This window comes from Bos indicus, chromosome 5, assembly GCF_029378745.1.
Source record: "Bos indicus isolate NIAB-ARS_2022 breed Sahiwal x Tharparkar chromosome 5, NIAB-ARS_B.indTharparkar_mat_pri_1.0, whole genome shotgun sequence".
In the NCBI taxonomy this organism is placed as follows: domain Eukaryota; kingdom Metazoa; phylum Chordata; class Mammalia; order Artiodactyla; family Bovidae; genus Bos; species Bos indicus.
Genome location: NC_091764.1, coordinates 29,212,359 through 29,226,165, shown reverse-complemented (window position 1 = coordinate 29,226,165; position 13,807 = coordinate 29,212,359). Strand labels below are relative to the sequence as shown.

Here is a 13,807-nt window from a genome sequence, read left to right as displayed (position 1 = left end):
GAACTAACACCCAAAAAAGATGTCCTTTTCATTATAGGGGACTGGAATCCACAAGTAGGAAGTCAAGAGGCACCTGGGGTAACAGGTAAATTTGGCCTTGGAGTACAAAACGAAGCTGGTCAAAGGCTAACAGTTTTGCCAAGAGAATGCACTAATTATAGCAGACACCCTTATTCAACAACAGAAGACTCTACACGTGGACAACACCAGATGGTCAATACCGAAATTAGATTGGCTGTATTCTTTGCAGCCAAAGATGGAGAAGCTCTATACAGTCAGCAAAAACAAGACCAGGAGCTGACTGTGGCTCAGATATGAACTCCTTATTGCCAAATTCAGACTTAAATTGAAGAAATTAGGGAAACCACTAGAGCATTCAGGTATGACCTAAATCAAACCCCTTACGATTATACAGTGGAAGTGGATTAGATCTGATAGAGTACCTGAAGAACTATGGCCGAAGGTTCGTGACATTGTACAAGAGGCAATGATCAAGACCATCCCCAAGAAAAAGAAATGCAAGAAGGCAAAATGGTTGTCTGAGGAGGCCTTACAAATAGCTGAGAAAAGAAGGGAAGCCAAAGGCAAAGGAAAAAAGGAAAGATATACCCATTTGAATGCAGAGTTCCAAAGAATAGTAGGGAGAGATAAGAGAGCCTTCCTCAGTGATCAGTGCAAAGAAATAGAGGAAAACAATAGAATGGGAAAGACTAGAGGTCTCTTCAAGAAAATTAGAGATACCAAGGGAACATTTCATGCAAAGAACACAATAAGGGACAGAAATTGTATGGACCTAATAGAAGCAGACGGAGAAGGCAATGGCACCCCACTCCAGTACTTTTGCCTGGGAAAATCCCATGGATGGAGGAGCCTGGCGGGCTGTAGTCCATGGGGTCGCTAGGAGTCAGACACGACTCAGCGACTTCACTTTCACTTTTCACTTTCAAGCATTGGAGAAGGAAATGGCAGCCCACTCCAGTATTCTTGCCTGGAGAATCCCAGGGACGGGGGAGCCTGTTGGGCTGCCGTCTATGGGGTCGCACAGAGTCGGACACGACTGAAGCGACTTGGCAGCAATAGAAGCAGAAGATACTAAGGAGAGGTTCAAGAATACACAGAAGAACTACACAAAAAAGATCTTCATGACCCAGATAATCATGATGGTGTGATCAGCCACCTAGAGCCAGACATCCTGGAATGTGAAGTCACGTGGGCCTTAGGAAGCATCACTGTGAACAAAGCTAGTGGAGGTGATGGAATTCCAGATGAACTATTTCAAATCCTAAAAGATGATGCTGTGAAAGTGCTGCACTCAGTATGCCAGAAAATCTGGAAATCTCAGCAGTGGCCACAGGACTGGAAAAGGTCAGTTTTCAAAATCCCAAAGAAAGGCAATGCTAAATAACATTAAAACTACTGCACAACTGCATTCATCTCACATACTACCAAAGTAATGCTCAAAATTCTCCAAGCCAGGCTTCAACACTATGTGAACCATGAACTTCCAGATGTTCAAGCTGGATTTAGAAAAGGCAGAGGAACCAGAGATCAAATTGCCAACATCCACTGGATCATTGAAAAAGCAAGAGAGTTCCAGAAAAACATCTACTTCTGCTTTATTGACTATGCCAAAGCCTTTGACTGTGTGGATCACAGTAAACTGTGGAAAATTCTGAAAGAGATGGGAATACCAGACCACCTGACCTGCCTCATAGAAGCCTATATGCAGGTCAGGAAACAGCAGTTAGAACCAGACATGGAAAAACAGACTTGCTTCCAAATTGGTAAAGGAGTATGTCAAGGCTGTATATTGTCACTCTGCGTATTTAACTTATATGCAGAGTACATCATGCGAAATGCCGGGCTGGATGAAGCACAAGCTGGAATCATGATTGCTGGGAGAAATATCAATAACGTCAAATAGACCAGTGACACCACCCTCATGGCAAAAAGCGAAGAAGAACTAAAGAGCCTCTTGATGAAAGTGAAAGAGGAGAGTGAAAAATGTGGCTTACAACTCAGAATTCAGAAAACGAAGATCATGGCATCTGGTCCCATCACTTCATGGCAAATAAATGGGGAAACAGTGGAAACAGTGAGAGACTGTTTTCTGGGCTCCAAAATCACTGCAGATGTTGACTGCAGACATGAAATTAAAAGACGCTTACTCCTTGGAAGGAAAGCTGTGACCAACCTAGACAGCATATATAAAACGCAGAGACATTATTGTACCAACAAAGGTCCGTCTAAGCTATGGTTTTTCCAGTAGTCATGTATGGATTTAAGAGTTGGGCCTTAAAGAAAGCTGAGCACCGAAGAATTGATGCTTTTGAACTGTGGTGTTGGAGAAGGCTCTTGAGAGGCTCTTGGACAGCAAGGAGATCCAACCAGTCCATCCTAAAGGAAATCAGGTCTGAATATTCATTGGAAGGACTGATGCTGAAGCTGAAACTCCATTACTTTGGCCACCTGATGCGAAGAATCGACTCATTGGAAAAGACTGGTGCTGGGAAAGATGAAGGCAGGAGGAGAAGGGGATGACAGAGGATGAGATGGTTGGATGGCACCAATGACTCGATGGACATGAGTTTGAGTGAACTCTGGGAGTTGGTGATGGACAGGGAAGCCTGGCATCCTGCAGTCCATGGGGTCACAGAGAGTCGGACACGACTGAGTGACTGAACTGAACTGGCTTTAGTTAGGATCTGAAAAGTAAGGGAACCTCTGAGTGTAATGGTACCTCTAGAGCTAGACTCTTAAGATTCATGAGTTCTGTTTATTTTTACTCATTAATTTCTGGATCTCCATAGTGGGATACTGTCAACAAAAACACAGTTAGACACCTGTTAAAGGCAGCAAGATTTCACAATTCATTCATACAGTAGGGAAGAGAAACTCCAGCATAAATTAAGCTCAACTCTGCTAAAAGAAAAGTTGGGTCCCTTTTAAAATGCTGGGGTGTCCTAAAGGAAAAGTATTGAAGATGTTAGGTGGAGAGGTTGGTCAGTGTGATCAAGCCGTCTGTATCCGCTTGCTAATTGGTGCTTCTCAAATTGAGGTTCCCATCCTTCCACAAAGACTGGTAGACAAGGGCCCTTTCCTTCTCGGTGATTACATTTCAAAGGGAGGACTTTCAAGTCCTTGAGAGAGACATTTCTGGGTTGTAAAAGATTTGTATTTCAAGGGTCAGAGAAAGGATTGACAGCTGCAGTTTTTCTAAGGTTAAGTGCTCCAAGAAAAGCGAGGTCATAGGTATTGGCAAGAACAAGCAGTTAATTATTTTGGCAGCATTAAGCTTTCTCAGGGAGACCTTTTGAAGGTTCTGGGTCATCCTAGGGACACAGCCTTAAGCTGACAGAAGGTGTGCTAGAGTTTGGTCTTGTCTCTTAAAGTGTGTGAGGGCGGTTGAATGGAGTTGTTTGTGCTGGGAATCTACAGTTTTCAGTCCCTGGATAAAGGGGTTTCTGTATGTTTTTAATCGAAATATAATTGATTTGCAATGCTGTTACTTAATGCTGTTCAGCAAAGTGATTCAGTTACAACTAATAACAATAATAATAATCTCTCTTCTCTCTCTCTCCATATATATATGTGTGTGTGTTAGTCGCTCAGTCATGTCCAACTCTTTGCGACCCGGTGGACTACAGCCCACCAGGCTTCTCTGTCCATGGAATTCTCCAGGCAAGAATACTGGAGTGGATTGCCATTCCCTTCTCCAGAGTGTATGTGCAATATTCTATGCTGGGGCTTTCCAGATGGCACTAGTGGTAAAGAATCCACCTCCCAATGCAGGAGATGCAAGATATTGCTGGGTCAGGGAGATCCCCTAGAGTAGGAAGTGGCAACCCGCTCCAGTATTCTTGCCTGGGAAATTCCACGGGCAGAGGAGCCTGGTGGGCTACAGTCCGTTGGACAGCAAAGAGCTGGACACGGCTGAGTGACTGAGCACACACAATATCCTGTGCCAAACCATAAGGGAAAATAATGTTGACAAGAATAGTGTATGTATGTATGTTTTTTTTAAATATTCTTTTCCCTTATGGTGTAGCATAGGATATTGAATATAGTTCTCTGTGCTGTACCTGAGTGGGACCTTGTTGTTCACCCATTCTGTGTATAAAAGCTCACATCTAACTCCAACCTCTCACTCCACTCAGTCCCTCAACCCTCCCCCTAGGTAACCACCACTCTCTCCTCTCTCTGTCTCTGATTCTGTTTCATAGGTAGGTTCATTTGTGTCGTATTTTAAATTCCATATGTAAGTGGGTATCATATGGTGTGTGTCATCCTTCTTTCTGACTTCACTTAGTATGATAATCTCTAGTTGTATTCATGATGCTGCAAGTGGCATTGTTTCATTCTTTCTAATGGCTGTGTAGTACTCCGTTGTTTAGATATACTGCATCTTCTTTATCCGTTCATCTGTTGGTGGATGTTTCGGTTGTTTCCATGTCTCGCCTATTGTGTATAGTGCTGCCATGAACGTAGGGATGCATGTATCTTTTGAATTGTGGTTTTGTCCAATATATGCTCAGGAAGTAGGATTGCTGGATCATATGGTAAATCTGTTTTTAGTTTTCCAAGGAATTTCATACTGTTTTCTATAGTGTCTGCACTGCTTCACCAGCTTACAGTCTCACCAACAGTGTAGGAAGGTTCTTTTTTTTTTCTCTACACCCTCTCCAGCATTTGTTATTTGTAGACTTTTAAATATGGCCATTCTGACTGGTGTGAGGTGGTACCTCATTGTATTGTTTTGTGTGTGTGCAGGATCTTAGTTCCCTGCTACTAAGTCACTTCAGTCGTGTCCGACTCTGTGCGATCCCATAGACGGCAGCCCACCAGGCTTCCCCGTCCCTGAGATTCTCCAGGCAAGAATACTGGAGTGGGTTGCCATTTCCTTCTCCAATGTAGGAAAGTGCAAGTGAAGTTGCTCAGTCGGGTCTGACTCTTAGCGACCCCATGGACTACAGCCTACCAGGCTCCTCCGTCCATGGGATTTTCCAGGCAAGAGTACTGGAGTGGGGTGCCATTGCCTTCTCCATCTTAGTTCCCTGCTGCTGCTAAGTCGATTCAGTCATGTCCGACTCTGTGCGACCCCATAGACGGCAGCCCACCAGGCTCCCCCGTCCCTGGGATTCTCCAGGCAAGAACACTGGAGTGGGTTGCCATTTCCTTCTCCATCTTAGTTCCCTATCAGGGATCAAATTTGTGCCCACTTCAGTGGAAACTTGGAGTCCTAACCACTGGACCACCAAGGAATTCCCCTCCCTATAGTTTTGATTTGCATTTTTCTAATAAATTAGCAGTGTTGAGCATCTTTTCATGTGCCTGTTGGCCGTCTGTGTGTCTTCTTTGGAGAAACGTGTATTTAGGTCTTCTGCCCATTTGGGGATTGGGTCGTTTGTTGAGTTGTATGCTCTGTTTGTAAATTTTGAAAATGAAGCCCTTGTTGGTCACATCATTTGTTAATATTTCCTCCCATTCTGTAGATTGTCTTTTTGTTTTATTTATGGTTTCCTTGCTGTGTAAAAGTTTGTAAGTTTGATTAGGTCCCTTTTCTTTGTTTTTGTTATTATTTCTGTTGCCTTGGGAGACGGACCTAAGAAAACATAAGTACTATTTGTGTCAGAGAATGTTCCGCCTACGTTCTCTCCTGGGAGTTTTACGGTGTCAGGTGTTATTTTTGTATATAGTGAGAGGGTGTGTTGTAGCTGTCCAACTTTCCCAGCACTGCTTGCTGAAGAGACTGTCTTCTCCCATTGTATGAATATACAATATTCATACAATATTGTTTCCTGTGTTGAAGACTGACTGTAGGTGTGTGGGTTTATTTTTGGGCACTCTTTTCTGAGCCATTTATCTATATGTCTGTTTTTATGCCAATACCAGCCTGTTTTGATTACTGTAGCTTTGTAGTATTGTTGAAGTCTGGGAGGATTATACCTCATGTTTTGTTCTTTTTCTTCAGGATTTCTTTGGCAGTTCTGGGCCTTTTATGGTTCCATATGAATTTTAGGATTATTTGTTCTGGTTTGGTGAAAAACATCAGTGGTAATTTGAGAGGGATTGCATTAAATCTTTAGATTGCTTTGGGTATTATTGTGTTTTAACAATATTAACTCTCCCAATCCAAGAGCATGGCCTATCTTTCCATTTCTTTCAATTGTCTAATGTTTCCTTTATTCATGTTTTATAGTTTCAGCCTATAAGTCTTTCATCTCCTTGGTCAGGCTTATTCCTAAGTATTTTATTTTGGGAGAATGCAATTTTAAAAGGTGTTTTTTTTACACTCCCTTTCTGATAATTTGGATAAATTTTTATAGACAATATTTTATGACCTTTAGGCATTCAGGGGATAGTGAAACGAATTTTAATCCAACTTTGGGAAAGGATAAAGAACCTTAAATGAAAGTGAATAAGGCATTGTTATTGGGAACCTGTTGCATACACAGAAAAGAGTCACAAAGGTGATTTTCAGAACTTGAGGAGCAGCCTTGAATTTTATTTTGTGTTTAAGCCCAGGATGAATGATTAGAACCAGTATAGTCTAGGGGAAGGCAAGAGATCTGAAAATTTTTGGGAAAGCTTCTTGGAAGAGGTAGAACCTGAGCTGAGTCTTGAAAGATGATGGGTGGACTTTTCTTGGTTTAGTATTTTATTGTGGTATTTCCATAAATCCCCATCTGCTTTCCAAAGAAATAAAATATTTTAAGTAAAAAATTGAATCATGAAAAAAAATTTTTTTAAAGATGCTGCCCAAAGTTGGTATTTCTCACTTTTTAAAAAATTTAAAATTTTTTCTTGGCCACACCACAAATCATGTGGGATATTAGTTCCCCAACCAGGGATCGAACCTGTGTCCTCTGCAGTGGAAGCACAGAGTCTTAACCACTGGACTACCAGGGAAGCCCCTCTCTCACTTTTTGACCCTTGATTTCTTAATTGTTTTTTAACCAGCTGTCTTCAGAATGACATGTCCTAAAGAACAATGATGTTTTTATACAATCAGTTCCACCACCCAAAATATCTTCCAACCCTATTCCCCATGCATACCATCAGGAAATTATGTATCTTTCAAGACCCAGCTGAAAGAGCACTCTATCTTTGCTCCCACAGTAGATTGGTTTCTGTATTTTTGCTTGTATTATAACTCTTACTCTGTTCATTTTATACTCCTAGTGCAATCCCCTGCACACAGAAAATAGCTAATGTGTGATTAATAGATGTGGTTATATATAATAAGCTCTAAAATGTGTTTTTTAGTATAAAGAACTCAGCTTCTTACATGCACAGGTATTATATTATGTTAATTGAATTTTTATTTGTTCTTAGATGTCATTAAGAGGATCTGCGCCAGTGACAATTGTACCTCTTCCTGGAAAGCAAGTACAGGTTCAGGGGGTCATCCAGACAGCTCAGTCTTCTGTAATTCACCCACCACACGTGCAAACGGTACAGAAATTAAAAGACTTAGTGGCTGAGAGAGGGCACTTGTGAACCTGGAGTCTCTGGACAACTGAAGTTGCTATAGTTTCAATATTATAGACCAAGATAATGATGTCTTAGAGATTGGACTATAGAACAAATGAAGTGAATGGAAAAGTTTTAGAACTTCTAGTTTCATGTATATACTACCCAGTGAAAACAGAAGGCAATTTTGGGGAGAAGTTATTGTTTAGAATTTAAGGAAATGAAAGATTTTCTGAAGGGAAAGCACCTTTTTATCCTAGTGGTATCCTTCACGAAAAAGAGAATTCTGAAGAAAGGGTAATGATGTGAGTGTCTTAGCAAAATAAGAAAGTACCTACTTTATGCTTAATGGTGATCAAATAAAAGAGAGTTCCCTCATTGTAAAGTTCTTACTTATACCTGTCTGTCTGTTTACACCTGGCAACAATAGGAAGGAAAGAGCCATCCTGGGTTCTTTGCTTTTTACTCTTTCTCCCCATTTTATCTTCTGGCTCCTGTGAGTCTCAGAATGCCTTTGGTCATCTCTCATTTTTAGAAGCAGCTGTCTTGGAAGAAAAGCTGTGTAGCCCATTTTCCCTCTTGAGTATATACAGTGTCTGTATAACTCATACAGTGTCTGTGTAGCTCATTTCCCTCTTGAGCATATGCGGTGTCTGCATAACTCATTTTTCCTCGAGTATATACAGTGTCTGTGTAGCTCGTTTTCCCTCTTGAGTATATACAGCACCTGGCAGGGCTGTCAGCTCTGGAGCTGCGTCTTCATGTGTTTTTTCCTTTGTGAAAGGTGATTGCTGCATGGTTTTGCTGAGTTTTTAATGTGAAGATTTTACTCTTACTTGCTAGTGAGAAGTAAGGTTCTTCCTCTTAGTTATAAGTAATGTCTTAGTTCTAGAAATTATTTTCTTACTTGAGTTCACTGGGAGGCTTTGGAGTAAATCTGCAGACAAAAGGCAAAACAGCTAAGATTTAGATTAGAAATGGTATATCTGTGATGCTTGAGGAAGCAGAAGCGACTGATCTTCTTTAATTATTACTGTATTGTTTGTTACTGTGATTATTTATTAACTATTACTGATTATGACCCGTTCTTTCTTTTCTATCAAAAGATAAAGATTTAAGATATAAAAAAGTATAAGTACACTTGAACTCATTTTTGAAGGTGATTATACAGTGTAAAACAAGCTTCTTTGGAAATTTAAGATCTAAGTCTAAATAGTTTAGGGGAAGGCTTTCTGTATACAATAGGTAATGTAGAGAATTTATTTATTATGTCCTTTCTAGAAGCCTGTTTTATTTTTTTTAAAGAAGTGTCACAATGTAGCTTCAGAAAAATGAGAAATTTAATACGTTTTAAAAATTCTTATTTCCTCAATTGTAAGATGTAACTTAAAACTTTCATATGGTTATTGTGCTAACTAGTTTTAATAGGTTTTCCTTTTTTTCTCTGCTTGAAAGCTTTCTCCTCAACATCTCCAGTATTGGCTTCTCTTGCCTTTCAGATCTCAAGTTAAATATCAAGGAGGCTTTCACAAACAATCAATAGGTTTATTATTAATAGCAGTTAACATTTAATGTGTGCTTGTGCTGTGCCGTGCACTAAATGCTCTACATGTATTTACTAATTCAATTATGAAATGAGATAAAGCTAATTATTACAGATTTTTAAGTTCACTTGTTTGTACCTGCCCTTGCCAGTGACCTCCACTTTGCCAGATCTAATGGTTGTCCTGGGTCCTTATATTATTTCACCTGCTAGCAGAATTTGACATGGTTGATCATTCTTTTCTCCTTAATACTCGTCTTTGCTAGTTTTTCAAGGACACCACACTCATTTGGTATTCCTCCTGCCTCACTGGTGGCTTATTCTTGGCCTCATTTGCTGGTTCCTCCCCTTCTTTCCAACCTCTTACTGCTAAGAATGTCCCTGGGTTTTGTCCTATCTCTCCTTCCTGAGCTCACTCAGTCTTGTGGCTTTAAGGACTGTCCTAGAGAGCTGACTTCCAATACATATTTCTAGCCCAGAGCTCTTCCCTGACACAGGTTTGTATATTCAGCAGACTCCTCAATGTCATCATCTATTAACTAGATATTAGTTGGATATCTAGTAGCATTTCAAAGCATGTCCAAAATCCAAATCAGATAGCATTAATGATAAAAAAAATCTGAGTAGTGTGCATCAGTCTCAAGACTGATATTTACAACTCTAGTGCAGTAGTAGTGCTTTATTTGGGGGATAGACATCTTAGTTCTGAGCCTGTTCCTATAGTTTAGACTCCTGAAATAAACTTTCTCCTTTTTCTTTTTCTTTCTTCTTTTAGACCTTAGATTTAATGACAAATGAATTTGGGTGGTAGGAGACAGATCATTTTTTCTGAAAGTAAAAATGAAATTTAATTCTTTTCCCACTTGGTTTGTTCATCTTAGTAAAACCAGTTCTGTTTTTCAGGTATCATCTTTATCAGAGAGTGAGGAGTCTCAGGACTCATCTGACAGCATAGGCTCCTCACAGAAAACCCACGGGATCCTAGCACGGCGCCCATCTTACAGGTTAGTGCTCATGTATCAAATCCTGTGTGTGTTATATTAACCACAGGAGTTTGAATGATGTTATACAAAGCAAATTACATCAAGAAGGAACATGTGTTTGTATCAGAAGGCATGTGTTAAGAGAGATAGGCTTGAGCCAGGTTATGAAGGGCCCCTGTTGCTGTCCTAAGGAGGAATTTAGACTTACCTTCTGGCAAAGTATTAGATATCTGTATTTACTTTTAGTTAACTTTAATAGTAATTTGAAAGGACTGTAGATTTTAAGAATTGAACTACTCTGTGTTCCCTTCCTTAGCCTCCTAGCTTTTGTCTCTTCCTTATGTGTGTCCCTTTGGTGAAACACAACTCTTCTACATTCTAGGCCTCATTTCCTCCTGGAAGCATTCTTTGTTTATTTCTCTGCAGCTTCCCAAGACCAGGTTAGGTCTTTCTTCAGTGGCATCCTGTAACTGATTCCTTTTATAGTACTTTATCTCATCCTATTAGAATTCCAGTTTATTTATGGGCATGGTCTATGCATTATTTTTTGTGATTCCAGAACCTATCAAAACGACCAGCTGAAAGTGGATGCTTAATAATTACTTGCTGAAGTAATGGAGAGCTGAAGTAGTACAACTCACAGAAAGCTTTTAAAATAACCTGGGTGATTTCATATAGGGTAGTGGGATATCCGGAGAAGGCAATGTCACCCCACTCCAGTACTCTTGCCTGGAAAAGCCCATGGATGGAGGAGCCTGGTTGGCTGCAGTCCATGGGGTTGTGAAGAGTCAGACACGACTGAGCGACTTCACTTTCACTTTTCACTTTCATGCATTGGAGAAGGAAATGGCAACCCACTCCAGTGTTCTTGCCTGGAGAATCCCAGGGACGGAGGAGCCTGGTGGGCTGCTGTCTATGGGGTCGCAGAGTCGGACACGACTGAAGCAACTTAGCAGCAGCAGTGGGATATCTTTGACATGGGTGGATCTGAGACATTTCTGTGTTAGAATCGACAAAACCTGGTGACTAGAGGGTAGGAGGAAAGGGAGACAGAAAAGGATGAAATGTTTTTGAAAGACATAAACAAATGCATAAGGTTTTAGATCTTATAAGAGAATTTTGTATAGGGTGTAGGGTCATTCCTGCCTGATGGAACAAATGGGAAAGACTTCATAAAATATGTGATTTAGTTCATTATCAGTCTGATAAATTTTGAGAGTTAGGAGCAGGAATAGGTTTTGTGAGGCAGAAAGAGAGCTTCTTAGGCTGAGGAAACAGGGTAATAAAGGTGGATTATATGATATCGAAGAAGCTGGCCTGTTCTGGGAACTGGGAATTTAAGGTACAGAGAGGAATGGGTTGGTTTAGCAAGAAAAGGTAAACAGGAGCCTTGTTACTTAGAACCTTGTTACCATGTTAAGGAATTGAGACTCTACTGAATAAACAGTTAATGAACAGAAGAAATTTTGTCTGGAATTTGGGGGAAGGGGTATGTGAAAAATAAGCCTACTAAAAGGAGCTCGTAATCTGAAACTAAAAAAAAGTAATCCAGGGACTTCTCTGGTGGTCTAATGATTAAGACTCCATGCCTCTATGCAGGTGGCGGGGGTTTGATCCCTCATCAGGGATCTAAGATCCCACATGCCATACTGTGTGGCTTCAAAAAAGAGTAATCCAGTATGAAAGGAATTTCTCAGCTTTAGAAAACAATGTCCCAACCAGATAAATTAATATAAACTTACACCTAGATATATCTTATGAAGCAATAAAAATAAGATCTTTGGAAGAAAGCTTCCAAAGAGAAAAGATGTGACCATTAGACAGACAACAGATTTTTGAAGTGTAGTATTAGAAGACAATGGACTAAAATCTTTAAATGACAAGAGAGCATATCAGTTGGCCGGAAATTACACATCCACCTGAACAATCACTCAGAAATAATGGTGAAGTTAAAATCATTTGAAGCTGATACAAGAAATTACTAAAGGGTACATGTCAGGAAGAATAAAATGAAATGAAACAAAAGGAATGTGAATATAAGAATGGTGAACCAAGACATTAAGATACCATTGACTTTTTAGAATAATACTTAATAATGATTAATTTGAGTAGTTTAAAATGAAATGTAAAAAATATACCAGACAGAAACATATAAGACTGGAATGGTCTTCCAGAGTCTTGTATTAATTACTTTTAGACTGTTAGACATAATGACCAAAGGAATATGGGTAAAATGTTTACTTTTCAAATAGGGCTCTCTCAGCACAAAACAGTTAGCTCCTAGATAAAATACTTACTAATGAATTGTGCATTTATAGGAAATAATAGAAATGTCTTCTAACCCTACTCCAATAAATATAAAGCCATGTACATTAGCTGAAACCAGAATGGGAAGCAGAAGCAAGCAAGCATGAAAGCCAAGGTATACCCATTACTTCTGCAGGAAGGGACCATGAACCCAAGATTTTTGTATTAAGCTGAGAACCCTACAAGAAGCTAGAACATCTGAAACAAAGCTTCCCCAAGTTAAGTTTTCTGAATTTATCAAAAGTCAACCAAATATGGATTTACAGTCAGAAATCAAACATACGAGGAAATAAACCATCATAAGTGAGAATCAAAAGAAACAATATATAATCAACTCAAATGCAGAAAAAGTACTTAATAAAATTCAGCACCTACTCATATTTTTAGCAAGTAAAGAATAAAAATGGACTTTCCTAGCATACATAGACTTTGAGAACTGAACTATACATACGGCAGATCATAGGTCAAGTTCCAAACTGGCCACTACATGGTGCACACAGGGTCAAATCTGAAGAGCACTGCAGAGTCTTTGAAAACGGAAACGGATGTTGGAACTACAATGCACAGAAGGCCAATCAGGACTTGTGGCTTAGACACAACCAGGTTGATAGCCTGCTAAAAGAAGAATATCAAAAATTCTCTGCAGGATTTAAGAGTCAGGTGTCATAATATTGAAAATGTCCATTACTTGGCATACAAAGAACCTGGAAGAATCTTAAATTGTAAGGAAGACTATCAGCAAATGCCATCATCTCCTAGATGAACAAGATAAGATACTGGAATTATATGACAAGGACTTTAAAGGAGCTATTACTGCAATGTTCTGACTAACAAGTAAGGGTAGATTCTCTTGAAATGAATGGAAAGATAGAAACTCTCAGGAAAAAAAATAGATATAAAGAGAACAAAATAGAAATTCTATAGCTGAGAAATACAGTTAACAGAAAAAAAACCTCACTGGATGGATTCAATAGGAGAACAGAGGTAAGAAGTTACTCAACTTAAAGATAGTTCAATGGAGAGCATCCAGTCTGAAGAATAGAGATCAGAAAAATTAAGTCTCAGGGACTGGAGAAACAGTACCCAAAGATTTAACATTGTGTCATGCGAGTCATAGAACAGAAAAAAAGTATGTTGCAGAAAAAATAGTTTTTGAAATAATGACTGAAATGTTCCCAAGTTCAGTGAAACCTACAGATTCAGAAAACTTGGCAAATCTTAAACAGGATAAAACACAAAGAAACCTCTGCCCAGACATACCATAATCACATAGCTATGAAATAAACACATATTGTGAGCAACCACTTATATGACATACCACTTATAAGGGAATGCTGTGAAAGACTCTAGATTTCTCACCAAAACTGCAGGTTAGAAGAAATGAATAGCATTTTTAAAGTGCTGAAAGAAAAGAACTGTTAATCCAGAATTCTGTGTCTTGAAAAATAACCCTAGGAAATGGAGTTGAACTAAGTATTCTCAGATAAAAGAAAACTAAGAG

The 13,807-nt window shown here is 39.5% G+C and overlaps 1 protein-coding gene and 1 non-coding gene across 7 annotated transcripts in view; one reads left to right on the top strand and one right to left on the bottom strand.

Moving 5' to 3' along the window:
- ATF1 (activating transcription factor 1) overlaps window positions 1-13,807 on the top strand; it is a 64,300-nt gene that overhangs the window by 33,356 nt on the left and 17,137 nt on the right. For 3 of the 6 annotated variants that reach the window (XM_019960578.2, XM_070789121.1, XM_070789120.1), the window contains exons 3-4: window positions 7,336-7,455; window positions 9,920-10,020. In XM_019960578.2, coding sequence (XP_019816137.1) covers window positions 7,336-7,455; window positions 9,920-10,020 — 221 coding nt within the window. The remainder of the gene's footprint in view (window positions 1-7,335; window positions 7,456-9,919; window positions 10,021-13,807) is intronic. The other 3 variants (XM_019960579.2, XM_070789123.1, XM_070789122.1) reach the window with 1 other exon arrangement.
- On the bottom strand, window positions 6,837-6,909 carry TRNAG-UCC (transfer RNA glycine (anticodon UCC)). Its single transcript has one exon. It is a non-coding gene; the product is annotated as a tRNA-Gly (tRNA).